Source organism: Triturus cristatus, chromosome 7 (assembly GCF_964204655.1).
Source record: "Triturus cristatus chromosome 7, aTriCri1.1, whole genome shotgun sequence".
In the NCBI taxonomy this organism is placed as follows: domain Eukaryota; kingdom Metazoa; phylum Chordata; class Amphibia; order Caudata; family Salamandridae; genus Triturus; species Triturus cristatus.
The window spans coordinates 123,759,744-123,785,258 of record NC_140590.1 but is presented as its reverse complement, the minus strand read 5'-3'; the positions used below and the strand labels follow the sequence as shown (position 1 = coordinate 123,785,258).

At 44.3% G+C, this 25,515-nt stretch overlaps 1 protein-coding gene across 6 annotated transcripts in view; it reads left to right on the top strand.

Moving 5' to 3' along the window:
- The window catches only part of LOC146809007 (sialic acid-binding Ig-like lectin 13), a 395,766-nt gene that overhangs the window by 260,840 nt on the left and 109,411 nt on the right, over nucleotides 1-25,515 (top strand). For 4 of the 6 annotated variants that reach the window (XM_085615794.1, XM_085615791.1, XM_085615792.1 and 1 more), the window contains one exon: nucleotides 14,619-14,924. The exons of the other annotated variants lie outside the window; for them this stretch is intronic. In XM_085615794.1, the coding sequence (XP_085471920.1) occupies nucleotides 14,619-14,924 (306 nt within the window). The remainder of the gene's footprint in view (nucleotides 1-14,618; nucleotides 14,925-25,515) is intronic. 6 annotated transcript variants of the gene reach the window in all.

The following is a 25,515-nucleotide window of genomic DNA, read 5'->3' as shown; positions in this document are numbered from 1 at the left end:
ATCAGTATACTGCAGGATAGGCAGTCTCACCGCATCCAGCCTTGGTGTCACTGGACTGGCACCTTGCAGGGCTGCCCACAGGTCTACAGCGTAGACATTAAAAAGGAGAAGGCCAGCACACAGCCCTGTTTGATCCAGTTGTTTGTGGGTACTCTGGCGGTAGCAGTGGTGGGACTTGTTTTTACACCTACCCATGTCCCCTGATATTGTGATTTGATGCACTTTGAGGAGCAAGGAAAGAATCCCCCATGTGGTCAGCTTCCCCCAAAGCCTTCCTCTGTTCACCCTGTCAAAGGCAGTGCTGTAATCAACAAAGCAGCAGAACAAGGGGCTGCTTCCTCCTGACAGCTTGTGTGGATAGATATGCAAGCACTGTGGTGTTTTCCATTGATGAGCAGCTGGCCTAAATCCAGATTGAAAGAGCAGAATAATTATTTTTCCCCATCACCCATGACTCCAATTCCTTCAAAAGGGCGCAGGCATAGGCTTTGCCTTCCAAATCAAGCAAAGCAACTAGCCTGTAATTTGCCAGGTTGGCATGGTCATCCTTTATGTGAATGGGGAAAAGAATTGAGCCTCTCCAAGAGCACAGTGTCATTGCAGTAGCAAAAGAGTGGTTAAAGAGTGGCATTAATGTTGTCACCCAGAACTCTTGCATACTTTTAAACACTGAAGCAGGAATCCCATTTGGGCCTGGTGCCCTGTCATTCCACATTTTTTTAATGGTAGCTATTACTGCACCTTTTGGGATAGGAGTGCTTGGGGGAGCTGTGGAACTGAATCTGGGTAGAGCGGATAGGATGTTTCAGCCCCTAAAGATTCAGTTGTGTATAGCTGTTCAACATAGCTGGGAAGGGTGGGCAGTGAACTCCACTCCACATTTCACAGAGTTTTGGCACTCCACATTCCAAGTGGAGTGTTGGAGCTCAGGAAAAAACACTGCTGGAGTTCACCACCCCATAATAAAAACAGGCACTAGGCTCTGCTCTGCTCTAGCACAGGAGGTCGTAATACACACCAGAGAATGCTAAGCAGGACGGTTACCCTGTTGGGCATGAATGTTTTATACTCTACACTGCCCATATGGTGAAGTGCTGAAGTGCTAGGCCAGCTTGTCTGCACTGCATGTGCTCTGACTAAGCTGTGTGGTGCTGCTGAAGATCTTGACTCTGAGCTGTATACTACTTGAGGTGCTGAAGTGCTAGGCCGGCCTCTGCGCCACATGTGATGTTGAAGTGTCCGCCAGTATACTGTCCATGCTGTGCAGTGTGGCGATGCACTGATGGGTTTGTACGGTCTCTGCACTGTCCACACCATGAAGTTTTAAAGAACGATGCCGGACTCTTTGCCCTGCATGCGATGACGAAGCGTTAGCTTGTGCGCTTTCCATGCTGTTTGGTGCTGAATATCTTGGCTCTAAACAGTCCAGAGCATGAGATGCTCTTTATTTGGGACTATAGAAACTTAAATCAGATGCAGGAGCCGTGCACATTAGAGCCCCTGATTCAGTTTTGTGCTGTTCCAGTACTTTCCCTGTTATTTCCTGTTACAAATGTCATGTGAGCACATTGATCCCGTGGGAATTATTAAGCTTCACCAAGAGCACCATTCATCCATTCTGTGGTGTAAAAAAAACACAGCGGCAGCACAAACGTTACTTTGTGTTTGTATTTCAGTAACTAATTGACAAGGTAACGTTGCCCAACAGGACTTTTTGTGGCTGTACTACTTTTATTGGTCGGAAAACCATGACCCGCCCCAAAAAAAGTAGTCCACGCCAAATTGTGACAGAAACTAACCCTGGTAATGGAATGCACTAGAAGAGATCAATGTCTGCTCTGGAAATTAAGGTCCAGTCATACCTGCGCTGACGTTTAATGCTTGGCACAGCTGCCGCCTAACAGTAGTACATTTGTTGGCATTCCATCCTTCAGCAGCGTAGATTCGATTCATTGTGTAACATCCATGCCCTATCAACCCATGTGCACCCTAACACCATAAAAAAAACCCTAAAAAACAAAAAAACAAAAAGGGAGTGCTAGTAGTTTATCAAACAAAGGGACCCACCCTTGTAGAAAAAGAAGAAAGAATGAAAAAGTGGTGTTCCTCCAGATCTAGTAGGTCTCGTTAAAATGATGGAAAGCACACAGCTCTGTTAAAATACCCCACACCCACCAAAAGGACCCTTGGTGGCATGCTTCATCATCGGGGATCTTCCTGTCCCGCAGCGGGGCGGGGCGTGCTGCGACCTACGACTACGTGGGAGCACTAATTATATGACAATGCTATGTGTGGTGTAGGAGTGTGAGTGGAAGGGTGAAAGAGTGAATGAAAGTGGTGTGTGGTTAAACAATATCTGGCTCTGCGGAAAAAAATAATTTGAGCTGATATTATTAAAATGAGGGGTGAGACGGAGGAACTAAGCTTTAATGGTCAGTACTTCCTGAGTCGACATGTTTCAAAGCCCTCCCCTGGCTTCTCATCAGGACCTAAAGTAGATCCCTTCTACACTCAAAATTTCTGAAATGAAACAAGTAATATTATAAGATAATTACTATGTGACGTACATGACAGTCTACACGCAATGCATACTATACCGCAATAGGTATTTTTGACTATAAGGATGTTTAATTAGCCAATTTCTTGCCTCATGAGCCTCAAAAACAAGAGGGAAGGAGCACCTACAGTCAAACAGTCTTCAAGGTTACCTCCTTGCCTAGGTAATGCCTCCGCGCGGCTTAATTGATTAACAGCAGACGTTGGACTTGGGAATTAAGCTTAAGGCTTAAGGCCTTCAGCACACATAGAAAGAGGAATACGCTTCCCAGGATTGTTTTTGTGCAGGAAGGTGCCCCTTTGTGCACAAAAACAGTCCTGAACCCAACACAGGCACCTTTGCACCATGACCGACATTGGCACTAGGCTGCCAAAAGGACGCCATTGCAAGGGAAAGGGCAGGAATGTGCTGCATTACCTTCAATATGGCGCATTCTTGCCTTTTACCTGTCGTGCAGTGCAGCAAGGTGACTTGCTACTCTGCGTTACTTTCCCATAAATGAACCCCCTAATGTCCTGTTCGATAACCAAACGGAGAAGAAAATGTCTAGGAGGGAAGCAACTCATAATTTCGGATAATGAACTATAGAACAAACTACTTCTTTTGTGCAAAACTGCTCTAGTCTAGGAACTTTCAAAGTCAACCTATAAAAGCATACACCGAACAGCATCCATTGTGATGCCTAATGGACTCAGAATCAGTTTATCATTTATTTTGTCTCCCCTCTCCTGCACCATGAAACTCGATTTTTATTGTTTTTTTGCACATAATAAAACTAAATAAGAGCTTATAGAAATAAATTGCATTTAGTATTAGAAAATTGCCTGACATCCAATGTTGACAACAGTGAACACACAGATGAATTGTCGATTTAGGCACCTCATACAGAATTTCACCCTGTAGGAGCTAACTCAAACTTTGAAAGAGCCACAGGTTTTGAATACACAAGAGTAAGAAGGCTGTCTAGAATCTAATATACTTTTCAACCCCTCTTAAAAGATACTCTGCTACGGAGCTGCATTGGTCAAGGCTGTTTACAGGGTTGACCGATGCAAAGCCAGAGAATACCCGTTTGCCTTTATGCTCAGATTATCAGAAAGTGAGCCCAAAGGATGGCATATTTATTGCATGGTATATATCCCAACACGGCAAGGATTCAACTGTATCTAGTGCATTAAATAGCACAAACTTATGAGTTCAGTCACTAAAATCGAGCATAAATTGCAGGTTTTGGTGCTGACTGTTGTAACGGACAAAGAGCACAAGAAATATAAGCGGTACGCTGAGATCTTTTTATTTAATGATTGCAATATATGTGAACGTTTTTATCAATTCATTGTTTTTATATTGTGCCTCTCTTTTATAAAAATCTGTATTGTTGCTTATATTTTTGACATGTGCTTTTATGGATATTTTATATCCGAACAAAGATTTTTTGAATTTGATTGCAATATAACATCTTTCCTGCTTGTCTCCTCTAACGGTCTTAACTCCCAGCCCCCTTTCACCTTCTATTCCTGATCATTCCCTTGCCCTCATTCTACATTCCACATTACATCACATTATTACATTTCTCCCCTCCCCCTTTTTTTTAAAAAAGAAAAAACTATATATAAGATAAATAGTGAATAAATAATAGATTAAAAGAAAAGAAAATAACGTGATGTATTCTAGCAATGTTCAATTAATTGATCAGGTTCTCTTGAGATTCTTTCTGATATTCTTGGTATTTGTTCATCTCTTTAAACATTTAATTGCATATCTTCTTGTTCATTGCTCTGCTGAAATTTTTTGAAAAATGTTTTGTTCCTTTTTATCACCCTGCTGTTAGAGCTGTTACTTGCACTTCAGATATTTTCATGGGCATAGGATGGAATCTGTTTTGTGATTTCCGTGTTTGTTTTTGACGTACTAATACTAAATCACCTATTTGATACTGATGATGTTGACACTTTCTTTTACTTTCCGCAAAATATTTAATTTTGTCTTTAGTTACTTTATCTCTCTTCACTATGTCTTCATGACCTTTTGGCGGATCTGCTGGCAATTGTGGTAAACGAGTTTCTCTTGACTGCCCAAACATGAATTCTGAAGGACACTTTCCAGTTGATCCATGAGGTGTATTTCTATAATCTTGTAAATCGTGACACAAAGCTTGGTTTATTGATATTCACAAAAGTCTTGACCTCTGCCCAGATTTTATTTTATAGTAGCCATTAATCTTTCAACCATTCCATTTGCTTGAGACCACATTGGAGTTATTCTCTTGTGAAATAGTCCATACATTTTTTTAAACTCATTTCCACTAAATTGTGGTCTATTATCTGTTTTCAATGTATTAGGTATTCCCCATGTGGAAAAACTCTCGTCCAGAACAGGAAGGACCACTGACGTAGATGTTGAAGAAACTACTTTCACAATAGGGAATCTTGAATATTCATCTAATATTGGTAATAAATTTTGTGCTGAGTCCAATGGTCCATAAAGATCTGTTGCTACATTGAGCCACACGGCATTTGGTAACTCAGACATATGCAACACTTGCATCCCTTTTTCCTTGAATGTACATTGGCATAAATGTCAAGATTGAATTACTTCTTCCACGTGACTATCTAATCTTGGAAACCATGCTTTTTCTCTCCAGTTTTCTTTTGTAGCAGGTATACCTCTATGACTTTCTTGTGGCAAGTCAATAACACGTTGTTGTAAGTTTCTAGGAAAAATTAAGTGTTTGCCTCTTAAAAGTACTCCAGATGTAGCTACGGACAGTTCAGACTGAATTTGAATGCCAATATCTCATTCTTTTTTTATGTTATGTGAAAATCCAGTTGCACCGTTTATTAATCTCCACTTATTTTCATGTATCATTATTTTTAATTCTTGAATTTGATCATGTTTTTCCATTTCTTCAATCAATTCTTTTTCTGTAACAACTCCTGGTACTGCTGTTTTAATTATAGGAGATAGCCTTATCTCATTTTTGAATGGATGTCTAGATAAATAGTCTGCTGGGTTGTATTCTTTACCTGGTTTATGAACAATTCTACAATTATAATCCATTATCCTCATTCCCCACCTTTCAATTCTTGGGGCATTTTTGTCTTTGGGTTTCCAAAAATAGATGTAAGTGCTTGATGATCTGTTATAATCACAAATGGTTTTCCATAAACGATGTCATGGTAGTGATCACATGCCCAGACAACTGCTAAACTTTCTTTTTCTGTCCAAGAGTATCTCTGTGCCACAGCAGACACACTTTTCCTGGCATGAGAAATTACATATCTAGGAGTTTCTCTTCCAGGTTTATGTAGTACCAAAATTGCCTCTAGTCCTACAGGACTAGTATCTACTACTAATTCTGTACATAGCTCTTGATCAAAATATTTAAAATTGGTTGCTGCCAATATCTATTGTTTTATTTCAGTAAAAGCACGTTCACAGTCGTAGTTCCAGTAAAACTTCCTACCTTTTTTCATTAACTCTCTAAGTGGAGAACTTGTAGTTGCAAAATTCTTTACACATCATGTACAATAACTAGCCATCCATAAAAATGAACGCAGCTCTGATACATATTTAGGTCTGAGTATTGCATTTAAAGCTACTACCTTAACAGGATCTGGTCTCATTTCTTCACGCGAAAATATATGTCCAAAAATCTTTATTTTCGATTTATTTATTTCACACTTTTTTACATTTAGTGTTAGTCCACCTCTTTTAGGTTGCTTACATACACACTCCAATGCTTGCTGCGGAGACAGGCGAGCAAGACCACTGACTCATTATCAGTGAAATTGCTGTCCCTCCCTCGCAGTGCCACCATTAAGTGAGGCCTTCCCCCGAGCCCCTGCACTCTCGAGTGTTGGTATTCGAGGCCCTCCTCCACCCGCAGGTTTCACCTGCGCCTTAACCCTGGTGGTCCAGTAGACCTCTGTCTCCATTCTCTCGCTCCGCTTTGTCTCTCCTTTTCACTCATTTTGTTCCCTACTTCTATCCCGCCCTTCACTCTCCTTCTGTGTGTTTCCTCTGTTTTTCACTCGTTTTTTACCCTCATCTTAATCTCCCCCTTTCATTCTCCTTCTGTGTCCTCTGTGTCTTTCCTCCACTCTTTCTTGCACTTTTGCTGCCTCATTTGCACTTTTCTCTCCCTTTTGCCTTTTTCATTTTGCCTTTTTCAGCCCGTTTTTCTCCACCGCTTCTGCCCCCGCAGCCCCTCCCTCAGCACGAACAGTGCGACCAGCCCAATACAGCTCCGCTCCCGCCTCCCAGCTGTCCAGCCCTCCCCGAGCCCCACTTAATGGCGGCCGCAGCGGGCACAGGCGAGCAAGATCACTGACTCATTGTCAGTGAAATTGCTCTCCCTCCCTCGCAGCTCCACCATTAAGTGAGGCCTTCCCCCAAGCCCCTGCACTCTCGAGTATTGGTGTTCGAGGCCCTCCTCCACCCGCAGGTTTTACGTCCAACAACTACACCATACTGGGAGACCTCAACTTCCACCTCGACAACCAACTGGACCTAAGCACCACATCCCTCCTGGACAACCTCCACAACATTGGACTCCGCCAGATCATGTCCGAACCCACGCACTCAGCAGGACACACCCTCGTCCCCCTCTTCACAACAGGAAACTCCATCACCTTCAGCCACACCACCGAACTCCCATGGGCTGACCATCGATGCGTCCACTTCACCTTCAGAACACCCACCATCCACAGACACCAGCACCTGCTTCCACGAAGAAACTGGACCCGAATAACCGATGACCAGCTAACCTCATCACTCAGCAACTCCACCCCAACCATCACGGAAAATGATGACCCCAACACCACAGCCCGAACCCTGCACAGATGGATCTCCGACAGCACCAACACCATAGCCCCCCTCAAGAAAAACAACAACACCCACGCTAAGAAAGCTAGATGGTTCACCACCGAATTTCGAGTGTCCAGACGCACTTGCCACCGCCTCAAAAAGGCCTGGAGGAACACCAGATCCACAGAATCCCACAACAACTTCAGAGCTGCTACCAGCACCCACCACCAACTCATCAGGAAAACGAGGAAAACAGAGATTGAAGACAGAATCTCCACTCATGCACACAACAGCAAAGAACTCTTCAACATCATCAAGGAGTTCGCCCAACCGACCAACAAGTCCACCGACATCCCTCCCTCACAAGACCTCTGCGACAAACTCAGCACCTTTTTCCACCACAAAATCAACAGCATCTATGACAACTTCGACAAAGACAACCAACACACTGAACCCTCACCAACCATCCGTCACCCTGAAACCAGCGATCAACAACTGGACAGCCTTCACCACCAAAAACACACTGAAGACGATGAAGTTAATCCACTCTGGGGCCCCCATGGACCCCTGCCCCCACCACATTTTCAACAGAGCCGACGACACCATCGCACCCATGCTCTGCCATACCATCAACCGCTCCCTGGCAACCGTCTTGTTCCCCGATGACTGGAAACACGCTGAGATCAACCCCCTCCTGAAGAAACCCTCAGCGGACCCCACCGACCTCAAACACTACAGACCCATCTCCCTGCTCCCGTTCCCAGCTAAAGTCATCGAGAAAGCCATCAACAGCCAACTTGCCACATTCATCGAAGAGCACAACATCCTCGACTTCTCCCAATCCGGCTTCAGAAAAAAACACAGTACGGAAACCGCCCTCCTTGCTGCACATACCACATCCGCACCTTACTGGACAAAGGAGAAACAGCAGCCCTCATCCTCCTCGACCTCTCAGCTGCATTCGACACAGTCTCTCACCGCACCCTAATACGCAGACTACAAGACGCAGGGATCCAAGAAAAGGCCCTCGACTGGATCTGCTCCTTCCTCTCCGGCAGAACGCAGCAGGTCAGACTCCCCCCTTTCCTCTCAGACCCTACACTTACCACCTGCGGAGTCCCCCAGGGGTCCTCCCTCAGCCCTACGCTCTTCACCGTCTACATGGCTCCACTCGCCCCCTCCGTCGGAACCTACGGACTCAACATTGTGTCATACGCAGACGACACCCTACTCATCCTCTCCCTATCCAACGAACCCAACACCGCCAGACATAACTTTCGAGAAGGCATGGACGCCTTCGCCAAATGGATGAAAAACAGCTGCCTACAATTAAACACCAACAAAACTGAAGTACTCATCATAGGCCCAAACCCTGATGCCTGGAACAACACCTGGGGGCCCCCCGCCCTCGAAAGTCCGCCCACCCCCACAGACCATGCACAAAACCTGGGAATCATCCTGGACTCAGAGCTCACAATGAACCACCAGATCAACTCCTACGTAAGACCTTCAAATGGATCCCCCTCGAACACAGAAAGACCGTCACTCACACCGTGGTCACCAGCAGGCTCGACTATGGTAACGCACTCTATGCCGGAATAAACAAAAACCTCACCCGCAAGCTACAGAACATCCAAAACGCTGCCGCAAGACTGGTCCTCAACCTGCCAAAACACTGCCACATCTCCCAGCACCTGCGCACACTCCACTGGCTCCCCATCGAAGCTAGAGTCACCTTCAAGATGCTAACCCACACTCACAAGGCCCTCCACAACACGGGACCTGCATACCTGAACAGCCGACTCAAATTCTTCGCACCCCAAAGGACACTACGATCAACCCAGCTCTCCTACGCACCAGAAAGACCAGATCAGAAGGTCGCTCCTTCTCCTTCCGTGCGGCCAGAGCCAGGAACGACCTTCCGCTCCACCTCAGACAGACAACATCGCTCCCCATCTTCGCACGAAACCTCAAAACCTGGCTCTTCGACAGAACCCCTCCTTTATTGACTGCAACCTGCGACCCCTCCAACCCCCCAGTGCCTTGAGACCCTTACGGTGAGTAGTCACACTTAACAAACAAACACCTGAAACACCTGGTCATGTTCTTCTTGATTGTTTCCAAAAACTAAAATATTATCACTGTTGTTCATAGTATTTTTTACTGGTCTTATGATGTTTTGATGGTTTCTTGGAAAATCTCTGCAGCTGAACATATTTCAAAATTCAATCTCTTCTATCTAAACAATCCTAAATGTGTAGCGATTCAATTCCTAACTGATGGTATCCTTTACACAAATCTAATTTTGAGAAAACGGTGCCTCCATTGATGTTACTAATCATATAATTTAAGTGAGGATCTGATTACACCTCTCTCTCAATTGCTGTATTAGGAATCCTCATATCAACACATATTCTGATATCCTCAGTGTCTTTCTTCGGAATCACTACTATGGGCGAAACCCACGACGTTTGTCCTGTGACCTCTTCAATTATATCCTGCTAGAGCAGTGATTTAAATTTCTTTTTCTACTTTGTCTTGTAATTGTATTAGAACCTGTTGATGTGTCTGTGTCACTGGTTTCACTGCCTCTTTTAAGTGTAAAGTAACTGTTTTATCTTTTAATCTTCCTGAACCATTAAAAACCTCAGGATATTTTCTTAACACAGGATTATCTGTTGTCATGTTACACATCATTGTTAATAAATCCATGCCATGAGTAGTGAGGTTGTTCAATAAACATGGCCCAGGAACTTCTCCCTTTAAAACATGAATTTCTTCTTTACTGGATATGCTTCCATCATGTAATAGTTCTTCAAATTTTCCCCTGCAAGATACAGGGTGCTTGGCTCTCCACTGAAAAACACTGAGATTTTATGGACTTAAAACAGGTTGTTTTCCATTTTAGCATATTCTGTTATGCACATTATATTTCATGTTGCTCCGCTATCCAATGTAAATGGAACTTTCTGAAGACCCACCATTAGATCCACTGATGTTGTTTTTTTTAATATTTTCTCTTTTTTTCGTATTTAGTAGTTCATTTCCAAACTTCTTTTCCATTGTCTTCACATTTCATGTAAAGTCTTTCCAATTGTTCAGGCTCTTCTTCAGAATTGTCTGACATATTTAGTATTTTCACTTCACTTTTTAATGTCTTTACTATTTTGTTTGTTCCAACGTTCATTTTTATCCCATGTCTCAACTTTTTACTTTCTTGAATCTGCATACACTTGCAAAGTGATTTTGTCTTCTATATTCCCTACAGTGTTGTCCCATCGCTGGGCATAATTTCAGATGTGGGAACTGAAATCCACATCTATAACATAACATTCTTCCATTTGTTTGAAACTCTATTTTTTTCGTACTACTATTTTCTTTTGACATCTGTCTTACTTGTTCTATAGTTTTCATTCTGCTTTCTTCCATATGTGCTGCATGTTTTTGTACTCTCATTTCTGTTTTAGCCATACGAAGAATTTCTTGTAAATCATAACGTATCTCTAGAAGCTTTTTCCAAAACTTTACTTAGTTGCAATCTGGAATTATTCTTAATCGTATTGCTTCTTTGTTATTGAATTTTTCAAATTCACAAAATGTTATAATTTGTTTTTAGTCGTGTAACATATTCATCCATTGTTTTATTTTCATTTCAAAATGCCATATTAAAATTATATCTAATAAATAATTTATTTGTGGATCAAATTTTTCATTTAAACCCTTGATGAGACATTAGTAAGTATGTCATTCTTGCTAAGGAAACTTAATTATCAGATCTTCCACGCCATGAAATTTCAGGGTGATCTCGTGGCAGTCGCCGAGTGGATGACCACCAACAGTCTCCAACTGAATGCCAACAAGTCGGAGGTGTTGTTGTTGGGAAAGGACCATGGTCGTTGGAACGAGCTCTGGTGGCCAAAGAGCCAAGGCACTGCCCCTGCCCCTAAGCCTGCAGTGAAGAACTTAGGGGTCTGGATGGACGCTTCACTCAACTTTCAGACTCAAACTAAAACGGTGGCATGAACCTGCTTTGGTCTGTTGCGCGGACTCAAACCTATCCTGGGTTTCTTTGATGCCCCTACCAGGCAGATCATTATCCAGGCTCTGATTATGTCATGACTCGACTACATCAGTTCATTGTATCTGGGAGGTTTACAAGTCAGAAATACAGAGGCTACAGAGAGTCCAGAATCCGGCTGCAAGATCTCTCCTCGATCTGCGTAGAGCCTGCTCAGTGACAAGTGCCATTCGCCGTCTCCACTGGTTGCCTCTGGCTAGGCTAATCAAGTTGAAGTCACTCTGTACAGACTTCAAAATCCTGAAGTTGGCATCACCGGAAATCCTGACCGACCTACTTTTACCCTACATCCCCACGTGCCAGCTCCGTTCTATGGGACAATGCCTGGCAGCGGTCCCCCGCGTGAGAAGGGTTCGCTCTGGAGGCTATTCCTTTCAGAACATAGCTGCCATCCTTTGGATTGCTGGCCCACATCCGAAGGCTCACTAACTACCTCCAATTTTGGAAAGCCATAAAAACTTTTCTCTTTCCCACTCTGTAGGCCTTCCTGCGCCTTTCCGTGCTTGATCATCTCTCTGCTGTTCAGCGCCAGGACGCCTCTTTGCTGGGGCAGCTGTCGCGCTATACAATAACTCCTAACATAACATAACATCTCACACAAGATTGAGTAACAAATCTTTGGCTTGTTCATCATTGCACTTTTTACATGTTGCTTTTAAAAAATGTTTAAATCTTCTCCTCCGTTTCTCCCACCTTTGCGCGATATTTGGTTGAGCCGCAAAGTCAAAAGGTAATGGCCTTCTAAAAATTGTACTTGAAACTCTCCTTATATTTTCTTCTTCACTACATATTTCAAAATCTAAATTTATTGCTGCTTCACTATTTGTTTCTTCATTCAACTTTGTTTTTTTGAATTTTTTTGAATTCTTTATTCTTCTTTTATTAACTTTTTATGTTATTTTGCTGTTTTCTATTTTTCAAATCAGCATCAAATGTATTTTGCCTGACTTCGCACTGTATAATTTTTCTCTTTTTTTTTTTGCACTGTCCCAATAGTGTGCATGTTTACAAAATGGCCGCTGAGATTTGACTCAGGCTCACGTGATTTTGGCTTTTCTTTCTTTATTGCTGTTAATTTCCTTTAATTTCCGTTGGCAAGTAAATCCTTGTTCGTAATATTTATTATTTTTCCCACTCTATGATTTCTGATCGTCTCACTTGTCACCTGTAATAATTTATGAAAGATGCACGACGCGAGTGTCTGATTTTAAGATGGCGGCCTTTATTGCCATTGCGCATACACAATGCCTGTGCTTGCTTTCCTTTACCGTTTGGCACTCACCGATTTTATGCACAGCCGCTTTCAGCTTCGACTCCTGTTTTGTCGCTTCTCAAACTCTTTTGCCACATAAACCGTCCACATCAGCTGCAGCACACTGAATTTACTTTAGACAGCCAACAGGGGTGACAGTGCTGCTTTTTAAACACTGCATGCATCAGTCTTCCTCCTCGTTGCCATTGTAACGGATAGAGACCACCAGAAATGTAAGTGGTACTCTGAGATCTTTTTTAGTTAACGACTGCCATATAACATCTTTCCTGCTTGTCTCCTTTAATGGTCATAACTCCCAGCCCCCACCTTCACCTTCTATTCCTGAACATTCCCTTGCCCTCATTCTACATTCCAATTACATCACATTATTACAACTGCTAATGCGTTGCATACCAGGCCAATGCACAGACACAACATGGTTACCAGCAGAGAACAGAGTGACTGTTAATATCGTCTCTCAGTGACTGACTGGAGAGCTATCTTTTCTTGCTCATGGTCACAGACGTAAGAATTGTTTTTCAAAATTTGTGCAACAAATAACGAGGAAACTGTGCTTGGCCTAACTTAGGTCAAATTTGCTTCTGTCGTCCATCTTGGATGTGACACCGCTGTACACCATGTAACCAGTGGCGGCTCCTCCGCTAAAGCGGAGGAGTGTTGCTTCACTGCTCATAGAACAGTGTTAAAAAATAATTTCTAATAACAGAAGTTATTTCTGTTAATATTATTTTTTTATTTTCCGCCAGGTTGGGCGGGGCTGGGACTCAATTGACATCTGTTAGGAGGAGTAGTTGCTGCACTCCAAAGTGCGCAGGACTGCTTGGCCGGCGATGAGCACTTTGCATATTCCCCACTAGGCTGCATTACACAGCCTGGTGGGAAACATGCCCAGACTCCCATTCCCCACCTGAACTCTGGGCCACAGTGCTCAGACCAAATAACAACCCTGCATTGCAGCGTTGTGATTGGCTTAGAGGAGGGAGCGTGTATGCTTTTGGCAGAGAGACAACGTCACGACTCACGACAAGGGACATGGAGGAGAGACAACAAAAAGGTATGTGTTTTTTCTTTTATTTTGTAATCCCATGCCCTTTGCTCTCCACTCTCATTCCCTGCCAGCCGCTACTGCATGTAACCATTTCTACTGTTTATATTCTGTGTAATAAAGACTCTGTTAGCCTTGCTGTAAAGGACTGAGACTTTCCAACCACACAGGATGGGAATGTATATTTCCAAGGACTAACCAAGGGTCCCAGAACAGCATACATTGTAACCTTGTAACCAAATCATGCTTAATGTGAACACCTGAACTCAATGCTGTAGAATGATAAGAGAACCACCAATTGTATTCTGTAGTAACTGTTTGTTTCTACGTATTTCTCATTGGACAAGAGCCTAGGTAGTGAATGTATACATCTCTTAGTTTAATGCTCTATAAAAAAGTGTGCAATTTCAGCATGTTGTTAGGATTCCCTTTTCCCACTTAGTTGAAGGAGAATCTATGCTGCTTTCCTGAACCCTTTGAGCTCTCCGATTACTATTTATTGATCTGTCTACTATTGATTTTTTGGCTTAGCTTACAGATTTCTGTAATTGACTACTTTATGTAAATCTTCAAACTTTAGACCTTGTCTGTCGTTCTTCATCCAGAAATGATTTCTGCTCCATGATCTGAAGTGTAAGAAATTATATATGAGAGACCATATTCGGAAAGGGACTACAATGCTCCTGGGCCGGATGCTGGTGCGCATTGGAGAGTAAATCTGATACAGGTTTTTGGGTGACATTGATAGACCTTGAACCCTATCTTGTGATTTGTGTCACATGATTCTCAGTGCTCTACCTTCTGCTCCACCAGCAATATTAGCACGTTATTAAATATATTTATTTCTGTTTTATAGGTCTTCAGGATAAGCCAGAAATTGTTGTCCAGTCAGCACTGATCGAGGGTACAGAGGGGCAGGTCTATTGTGTGGCGCCTGGGCGGTGTTCAGGAACGCCCGCGACTATCACCTGGAGCGTGGATTTGAACTCTGTGTATGTCACAAGCAATTACTCAGTTGATAATAATGATGGAAGTCAATCTCACGGATCGAAGATCACCTTCAATGTCACCATGATGGATAATCGCAAGCACCTAATTTGCACGGCAAAGTTTTCAACTGTGGGGGCCTCCACCACATCAAATGTCTCTCTGCTTATCGAATGTAAGTAAAGCATTTATTGAGATTAACAAAACTATACTAAACTTTTATGAATTAATTGCCTATATTTTATATATATATATATATTCAGTGAAAAAACCATAGGTTTCACACATGTTATAGTTAGCTGGACATTTTACTGATAAAAAACCAATGAAATTTCCCCGTTATAGTTAGTGCAGGCAACTATAACTCACGCGACCGCAATCCTCTGCTGATGCTAATACTGTATTTAGACACTTATTTGCCCATGTCTTCTTCCATTAAATTTTAGCTATACATATATTGCAAATATTTTTTTTTCACAAAGACACATATGTCATCAGCAGAGGATTGATGTCGCGTGAGTTATAGTTGCCTGCACTAACTATAACGGGGGAATTTCATTGGTTTTTTATCAGTAAAATGTCCAGCTAACTATAACATGTGTGAAACCTATGGTTTTTTCACTGAATTTGCAAGGTTTTTTAAATGCTAATTCCTAACTATAACGTGTGTGAAACCTTTTCAGTGAATTTGTACGTTTTTTTAAATGCTAAGTTACTTTACGCCATTCGTGGCGTGCGCGCCCACTTTACGCAGTTCATTCCGTGCGCGCACGGTGCGCTTCGCGCACAGTGCGCGCACAGTGAGCACGCGGTGCGCTTCGCGCACCGCGCGCACACTTTACGCAGTTAGTGGCGTGCACGAACGGTGGGCAAGCGGTGCGCTACGCGCACCGCGTGCCCACGTTACGCTGGATGGGCCATGTACGCACGATGCGCTTCGCGCACCGTGCGCACATGGAGGACATATTATGCGCTTCGTGGTGAAAGGTGAGCTTTGACATTTCAATTTTTAAGGAGCATATGCAATGCACAAATGCTGCCCTTTGGGCACCTTTTGCACATGGGGTGGGGAGATTGTGGATAAAAAAATTTTTTAAAATAATTTTTACCGTACACGTACGGTAAGCGTAATCGGCGATTTTTGGGAAAAATTTAAAAATGAATTTTTGGCCTTGGGGGTTCTTGGGGGACACATTCACAAAGGCTAGGTGGTTAGGACTTGTCTAACCGCTTTCTTTACATGTTTTTTCCCTTTGTTTTTACTCCCCCCCTCAGAGTGCGAGAGAGAAAATGGCGGCCGCCGCTTCCTGGTTTCGAACGAATCGAATGTTTACTATGATCTAACAGCCAATCAGAATCGCGCACGGCACCGTACGCGTACGGTAAGCTTACCGTAAGCGCACGGCAAGCGCACCGTAAGCTGGCTCAGATATATATATATTGATTTAAATGCTATTTTCTCAGGAACTACTGAACAGATTTACACCAGACCTACAAAAGGCACTTCCTTGACCTGAGGACTAACTCTCTGCCAAATTTCAAGTAACTCTGTTCAGCCGTTCGGGCTGTAGCTGTGTCTAAAGGTCCTATGGAAAAATGCATGGGAAAAACACGTTTTGGGACCCCCCTTTTTTCTCAGCCCCCGCTTGACGAATCCCCCCGAGACTTTCAGGGTAGGAGCGGAGCGTAGCGCCCCACCTATTTTGAAAATTTCGCGAGGATTCGTCGACCGGCGCCAAAGTTATTCAAAATAGAATGTTGCGGATTTCCTATGGAAACAGGGTCCTAACTATAACTATCTACTGGCGACCGCCAGTAGATAATATATATATATATATATATATATATATATATATGTGGTAGAAAGAATCCCGACACTGTCAGCTCCACTCCTCTCGGGGTCGGTGCGAGTTCCCGGGTTCGGGTCCCGGTAAATACTGATGAAAATTCCACCGCAATTGATCCAAAGGAACACTCGCACTCCAAGGTCCGGTATTTCAATAAAGTTTTATTGGCTACGCGTTTCGAGCAGACGCTCTTCTTCGTGGCCAGTGAAGAAGAGCGTCTGCTCGAAACGCGTAGCCAATAAAACTTTATTGAAATACCGGACCTTGGAGTGCGAGTGTTCCTTTGGATCAATTGCGGTGGAATTTTCATCAATATATATATATATATATATATATATATCAGTGTCTGACAAAGGAATTTCCGAAACACGTCTGTTTTGTTTTGTTGATTGAAGAAGCAGTTACGATACCCCCCGAGTGCTTGACTTTACTTGAAAGGATGATGAAGTCTACGCAGCGCTGATTTAAATGTGGGGCACCACCACGATGAGCACCCACCTACGAGTGCCCTGGCCTTAAGGTGCATTCAGTAGCGTGATATATATATATATATATATATATATTACCTACTGGCGGTCGCCAGTAGGTAGTTCTAGTTAGGATCGATTTTCCATAGGAAATCCGCAACATTCTATTCCCAATAAGTCTGGCGCCGGTTGACGAATCTTCACGAAATTTTCCAAACTTTTGTCCAGCTCCGGTCCGTTCCTGTCCTGAAAGTTTCGTGGTGATTCGTCAAGCGGGGGCTGAGAAAAAAGGGGGGTCCCAAAACGCGGTTTCCCCATGCAATTTCCTATAGGACCTGTTGACGCACCTACAGCCCGAACTGCTGAACGGAATTACACCAAATTTGGCAGAAAGGTAGACCTTGGTTCAGAGTCGTGCCTTTTGCTTAAATGGTGTTAATCCGTTCAGTAGTTCCTGAGAAAATCAAAAGTAAAATCACATATATATCTGGGCAGAGCCTAACCACACATCTCATCGTGAGATCTGATTGGCTGTCAGCACTTCATCCAAGAAGTGTTGGCAGCCATCTTGGGACCATTATACATGATAGCACGTCATTAAAAAGCATTACAGTTAATAGAAGGTTTTAAGACTTTAGTTACATTATAAATCATTTGTTGATGGTACCATACTCATTTTAGGAATTGTGGTATGTTCTAAGGTGATTTTTACCATGTGAAAAAGCCTTCTGCTGTGATATCATGAATCATGTTTTTGAGAACTATTTTCTCATGCTTTTCCCACAGAGGTTTGGAAGGTGATCTATAAGCTAACTGAGAGCATATTTTCTGTAAAATCACATTATCTTTCTCAGTCGTGTGAGAATGAAGTCTGACATTCTCAGTAAAACATGTACATCCAACAAGGACAGAGACTGTCAGTTGATTCCCTTGTGTTCTACTGCAGCTTCCCGGAGTGTTCTAAAGAACAACTAGAGCGCTAACAGTCCTACTTATGACAAACGTATGGCACACCTGAAGCCATCTTGGTTGGAATAAAGTGGTAATTCTTAAAACATTTAATTTAAAAAGGAACAAAATGAGGGGGTTCATTTTGCCATAGAAAGTATGATTAGTGCTGCAGAAAGAAAAATGAGGGCACATTTTGAGTGACTTCTCAAATCCTCTTCTATTTCATAAACAAATTCTGACATGCAGACTGAAACATGCACTTTGAATACCAGCAGCAGACTTCCCTGGTGAGCAGTAGTTTTACTACAGTGATCTAATGAGCAACTAGAGTGCTAACATTCAGAATTTATGGCAAATGTGTGACACATCTGAATGCCTTCTTGATGGAACCAAAATAAAAAACTGGAAGTATTCCCACTGAGGAGACTGCAGTAAATGACGAAATTAGGAAACTTCGGGGCATATCAACAACAACCGGCGATAATTATCTCTAAGCGCACTTAGCGCTAGGATAATTATCGCCGGCTAGCGTGAATTTTTATCGCTGAGATAGCGTGCTATTAGCAACGCTTATCTCATCAGCGATAAAAATCCTCACGCTAACAGGCTAATGTGAGATTATCGCTGGAAACCCAGCGATAATCTCACGTTACCTTGTTGATAGGGACAGGCAAACTTAGCCATGCTATCCTCCTTCCATAGGCTATCATAGCTAAGTCAGAAAAATACCAGTCGTAAAAAAGCAGCGTTAATTGCGGTTAGCGCTGCTTTTTTGTCTCTAACAGGGTTAGCGACATTCTTGATAATAGGAGAAATGTCGCTTAGCGACATTTCTCCTATTATTTTACTCTGGAACGCCCCCTTTGCATCTCATTAGAGATGCAAGGGGAAGCGTAGAGTAAAAGGGTGCTAGCATGCACATTTGCATGTTAGCACCCTGTTGTTGATAGGGCGCTAGTTTTATCTCTCCTTTTTTGGCTTTTAAAGCCAAAAAAGCAGAGATAAAGCCCTTGTTGATATGCCCCTTCATAACAAATAAATCTCCCAAGATGGCCACCAGAGACAAAAGAGCCCAAGTGTAGCTCAAATATCACCCAGATGTAGCCCACATGTAGCCCAATGACAGAAGTGTGCAAAACACCTATTTTTTGTGTATTTGCAGTTTTATATAGTGCAGACTTGTCAGGTATTGGAATGCTTTACATGAGCATTGGTTACATCACTCAAGATCAAATTCATTTTGGTTGTAGACATGGGGAGATTAAGTGATTTGAACACAATCACAGAATGTTGAGCTAAAGCAGAAACTCCAACCTGGTTCCCCAGTTGCAAAGTCTGCAGCTCTGGAAGTAACACCACATCCTCTCGCCAAGGTGCAACATTTAATCAAGTGGTCAACTGGATAAAAAAACATAAAGATTACAAATAATTTAAAAGTTCTTTGTCGCTATTTGAAAACTCAGAAAATATGTCCTCATTTTAGTTTTTTAGAGCACTAACCATAATTTTGATGCAAATAAGACCCTCTCATATATGTAATTTCTAAAGGAAATACTCTAGGTATTACAGTTTTGTAATAAATATAGAATGTTAGCAATCTAGGGATACTGTTGAGAGGCAGAAGCCAGGGGCCAGCGGCACGGACTCTGAAAATTGAAGGCAGGTAAGAGAGTGCAGAGGCAACAATTTGACCACACTGGGCAGGCAGGAAGGGCAGTGGCAGCACAACAGACTATGGAGGGCAGTGGAAAGGGGGCAGGGGCAACAAACCAACAATACAGGACTGGCAAGAGAGGCCGTGGCAATATAACAGACCATTGTGGGCAGAAGGAAGAGGCAGTGGTGGTAAAACCATACATGCCAACAGACCCGTTTCAGCCAGGAAACGTCCAATGTTTTTAAGCTCAAATGGGCTTTATTTGATCTGTCTCCTGTCTATAATCTCCTCTTTTTCAATGTAACTCAAAGGGGAAAATCAATACCCCAGTTTTTTTTCAAAATCTCCCTCTTACCAAGTTCAAAATGTTCGCAAGTATGGTACATTGAATCATGGTAGGCAGGAGGAATTGGGGTAGGGACATGGACTCGGATAACAGAGGACAGGAGGGACATGGAGAGGTGCACCAAACTAACCCTACAGGGCAGGCATCAGGGTTTGCAGCAGCACAATACACCACACAGCGCATGCGGGACGGGAGTACAGCACAACAATCCATAGAAAGCAATAGGGAGGGGACAGGACCATGCACGCGGACAACAGAGAACAGATGAGTAAGAGGCAATGGTAGCAAGCTGACCATAATGGACAGACAGGAGAGAAAGCTGCAGCATAACAGACCATAAAGGGCAGGAGGGACGGATCAGGGGCATTACAATGGAACAGACAAGCCAGGAGGAAGGGAATAGGGGGTCTGCACATGGAAACAGAGGGCTGGGGGCAAGGTGGCAGGGCAGGAGCAGCAAGATGACCATGGAGGTCAGGCAGGATGGGCACTAGAAACAAGACACACCATGGAGAGCAACAATGAGACTATGGTGGCATACACACAGACCATGGAGGGAAGGTGGGAGGGGGTCAAGGGCAGCTAGCTGACCACACACGGAAGGTGGGAGGGGACATGGCAGCACAGAAGACCATGCATGGCAAGCGGGAGGGTTAGTGGCAGCACAATGGCTATGATGGGCAAGAAGGAGGGTGCAGGGGCATGCACAAAGGACCATGGAGGATAGAAGGGAGGGTCAGGACCTGGGCACAGACAAGAGAGTTCAGGGGAAGGGGACTCACAACAGACCGCGCGGGGCAGGTAGGAGGAGCAGTTGCAGCACAACAGATGAGGGAGGGCAGAAGGGTGTGGCAGTAAGATGGACCATGGAGGGCAGGAGGAAGGGGATAGGGGCATGGCATGTGGACAGGCAGGGTGGAGGTGGCAGGGACAGGTTAGTCATCTGACAATGCTAGGCAGGTGGGAGGGGAGTGGCAGCTCAACAGAACACTCAGAGTAGATAGGAGTAGCACGTCCATGGAACATAGTGGGCAAAAAGGATGGAGCAGGGGCGTGCACAAAGACATCGGAGGGCAGAGGGAAGGAGAATAGGGGCAGCAAGCTAAGCACAGAGGCTAAGCAGGAGGTCAATGATAGGCCATAGAATTGGGCAATGGAGGGCAGGAGGAGTGGACTGGTACATCATGCTAAATGGAGGGCAGTGGCAGCACATCAGACCATGCATGGCAGGAGGGAGGAGGCTAGTCCATGGATTCAGACAACAGAGGATAGGGAGGAGGTGGATGGGGCAGCAAGCTAACTGTTCAGAGAAGGTGGGTATTAGAACCTTTATTGTTTTTAAAATGTGTGTCTGTGCGAACTACTTAAAATATGAACAAGTATGCAGCATAATCTCACTTTTATTCAGGAAGAAGAGGACGTTTGTCACTGTGACTCCGGGCTCACTTGGCAGAAACACCCCCTGACCCTCCACCCCCATCGCAAAATGTAATGCCCGTGAAAGGGGTAGGTGGACGCAGTGTTATATAGAACATAGTCCAGAGAGCACGATTGAAAATGAAAACTAGATGTAGAATATGGTATAAACTATGCACCAAAAAGTGTGATATAAGATGAACCGGGGCGTGAAATATAATATGCAATACATTGTGCGCAATGACAGATTCATTGGAGAGCGCTGTGGTAAATATTTAATTACCTGTACTATTTTTTATGCGGTAAAGTCTAGTAAGAATAACTCAGTAAAAATAAGAGGCAGAATCCGTGGTATTAGAGGTTCTGAAAGGCTTTATTCCTTACAAGGAATTATGGTTCGAACCATAGGCATCAAATTCCATCACCACGAGGGTTCAGGAAGGGAAGGCAATACATTATTGACAAGTAAAGATATTTATATGGAAAGCATTACATTAAGACAGATGCAGGAGGCGTAACAGCTGATAATACAGATAATAATACACATACGTAATGAAAAAAGGCGTACATATAGGCGTAACTAGAAACGTCATTAAACATGATGTCACAAGTGGGTGGATCCATAAGAGAATCCTGCAATGTCAGCAGAAATACTTGGCAGAGATGCGTGCGCAGCCGCATGACGTGTGATTGACGTGCAACTAGAGGGTGAAGGGGACTTGACATTTAGCTCTACATGTGGAGACAGAAGTCTGAGGGGTCATGTCAACCTAATCCCAAATCATATCTAATATCTTATGTTTAAAGAACTGTATTATCCAAAAGGAAAGGTCTCTCGGACGGAATCTATTCTATACTGACTGTTAGTGCGTGTACAAGCGTCTAAGTGTCTACATGAGATGCGAGGGGGCAGGAATCCTCCATAGTAACAGGGGCTATGAATTACTTGCATGAGAACAGTGAGGCCTGGCCCTTTGCTCGGTAGCTGGAAGAATGTTTACCTAAACTACTAGACAGGAATGCATCGGATGAGGAGCGGAGCAGATAATCTTGAAGGTGAAATACAGTTTTTGGCAGGCAACAGGCCGGATCAGGCACCGTTAGCCGCGCAGGGAGTAGGACAAAGTTCATGGATACAGATGCGGGCTCGGACTGGAGCTTTCAGAGGCAGAAAGCAGGAAAAGGCTTGATGGCAGAATTCAGGGCCTACTCGCCTGAACTGTAAAACGTGGAAAGTGAACCACATAAAGTCGGTGGCCTTTCATATTTAGGAACGGAATATCCGACTCATTCATGGCGGATCTGAAAGAGGACATGTTGACGGTGGACGCACATGTATTTGCGTCTTCATAACTGGAACTGGAGGGAACATACATGTACTTGTAACATGCACATGGAGCCGTTGGGGTCTAAGATAGGGGACATAACTGATCATAAAATTCATATTTCCTCAGCGCGAGATAGCAAAGGCACTAGCGCGTACTGTGCGATATGCGCCGTGGAGTGTAATCTGCACAGGGCAGTGTTTTGTAACATAACTAGTCTCTAAAGTTGTAATATAAAATATGTGCTGGGGAGTGTAATGTTGCATATGCACTTTGACAAAGATATGGATCCCAGATTGTAATATGTATGGCATAGCGCTGTGCGTTATAACATACACATTGAGGAAGGCACGTTAGATGGGGCAATATAACCCGTGCGAAGGCAAGTGTGGCATGACATATTCACGGGGTAGTGTTACAGTGCACATAGAGAGTGTCATAGCATACGCACTAGCTGGTGGAATACAACACAGAGGTGTGAGGCAATCGGCGGGCACTGGTGGGTGTAACACAGCATTGGGCTCAGCCAGGAGCACGCTGTGACTCTCAAGTGAGGTTCATCTCCTTTCCAGAGAGTAAAATAAAAAGTATTACACATCCGGCGGTGGATATGTTTTGTATTAACCGTGAGGGGGGTTTCTTGCATAGTTTGGTTGAATTTTTGTCGAATCCCCTTTGAATGGCTTGGTGTGCGTGTATATTAAATGTGCCCGTCAATAGCTACCCATGTTTGTATAAATAAACGACATGGGTGTCTACTTGGAGAGTACCCACCGGCGGGGGTGCCGGGATTAGGCACGGTAGGGCGTCACACGTCAGAGCTTCACTAGCGGTGTAAATACATTCCATGTGGATTCATTCTATGCATAGTCACCTTTTAATGAATATCACGCAAATCGTCATGGTGATAGGTACATACGGTTTGTCCAGCATGTCCTAGGTGTTTCTATAAATATATATATTTTTAAAATAATAAAAAACAAAGGCCGGCCCCGGAGCCATAAGTGGCCTGAGGAGGGGGGCAACGCAACCCCCTCCTAAAGAATTTAAATTTAAAAAAGTCCATGACCCGGGGGTTGGGGTCCCCGGGGCCGATTAAGGCCTTGGGAGGGCCAAATGTATTTTTTTCAACAAAAAAAATTAGGGTGCAGGCCCTGGGGGATGGGGTCCCCAGGGCCAGTAAATTAGGAAAAGAAGGAGGGCCACACAGCCCTCCTTCTTAAAAAAATTAAATAAATAAAAGACCGGCATCACGCTGGAGGCCACGCCCCCTCCTTGCAGCACTCTGCAAACGCGCCCCCTGGCCAGTGGTAAGTTGGGGAATTAATTCCCCTTCAATACTGAGGGTCCCTGAGGGCCAACTAGCCCAACAGGTATCTCCAGTGTGCGCCAGGGAGCTGCGTTGCAGACAGGTGTTCTGAGGCCACGCCCCTTTTTACACCTCTATGCAACGCAGCTCTGTGGCGCTTACTGGAGGTACCTAGTGGGCTAGTTTGACCCTAGGGACCCTTAGGATTCAAGGGGACTTAATCTCTCAACTTAGAACGGCCACAGGGCACGTTTACAGTACACAGTGGTGAAGGGAGGGGACGGGGCCTGAGGTGACGTGTGCAAACATGCCCTGTGGCGCGTTTTAAATTGGGGAAATAATTCCCTTTCAATCCTGAGGGACCCTGGGGGCCAACTAGCCCACCAGGTGCTTCCAGTAAGTGCCACTGCTCTACGTTGCAGAGAGGTGGTGCAGGCCGTGCCCCTTTTTACACCTCTCTGCAATGGCGCTTACTGGACGTACCTAGTGGGCTATTTTGCCCCTAGGGATCCTCAGGATTCAAGGGGACTTAATCTCCCAACTTAAAAAACGGCCACAGGGCATGTTTACACAGTGGGGAAGGAAGGGGACGGGGCCTGAGGTGACGTGTGCAAACACGGTCTATGGCGCGTTTTAAGTTGGGGAAATAATTCCCCTTCAATCCTGAGGGCCCCTGGGGGCTAACTAGCCCACCAGGTGCTTCCAGTAAGACCCACTGAGCTGCGATGCAGAGAGGTGGTCCAGGCCGTGCCACTTTTTACACCTCTCTGCAACGCAGCTCTGTGGCGCATACTGGAGGTACCTAGTGGGCTAGTTGGACCCTCAGGATTCAAATGAACTTAATCTCCCAACTAAAATCGGCCACAGGGTGTGTTTACACAGTGGTGAAGGGAGGGGACGGGGCCTGAGTTAACATGTGCAAACAAGCCCTGTGGCACGTTTTAAGTTGGGGAAATAATTCCCCTTCAATCCTGAGGGACCCTGGGGGCCAACTAGCCCACCAGGGGCTTCCAGTAAGCACCACTCCGCTGCGTTGCAGAGAGGTGGTCTAGGCCGTGCCCCTTTTTACATCTCTCTGTAACACAGCTCTGTGGCGCTTACTGGAGGTACCTAGTGGTCTAGTTGGACCCTAGGGACACTCAGGATTCAAGGGGACTTAATCTCCCAACTTAAAACCGCCACAGAGCGTGTTTGCACAGGGGGGAAGTGAGGGGACGGGGCCTGAGGTGACATGTGCAAACACGCCCTGTGGCGCGTTTTAAGAGGTAGTTTTAATCCCCTGCCCTATTATATACTAGGGGCTTACAGAGGAGGTCATGATAATCACAGGGGAACCCCAACGCATAGTGTTCCCTAGTGTATGTAGGTGTTTTCACTGTATTCTGAGTGTCTTTTAACATAGCACTGGCTCTAGGACTGGTTAGTCAGACTCAGTTACCACCATTATC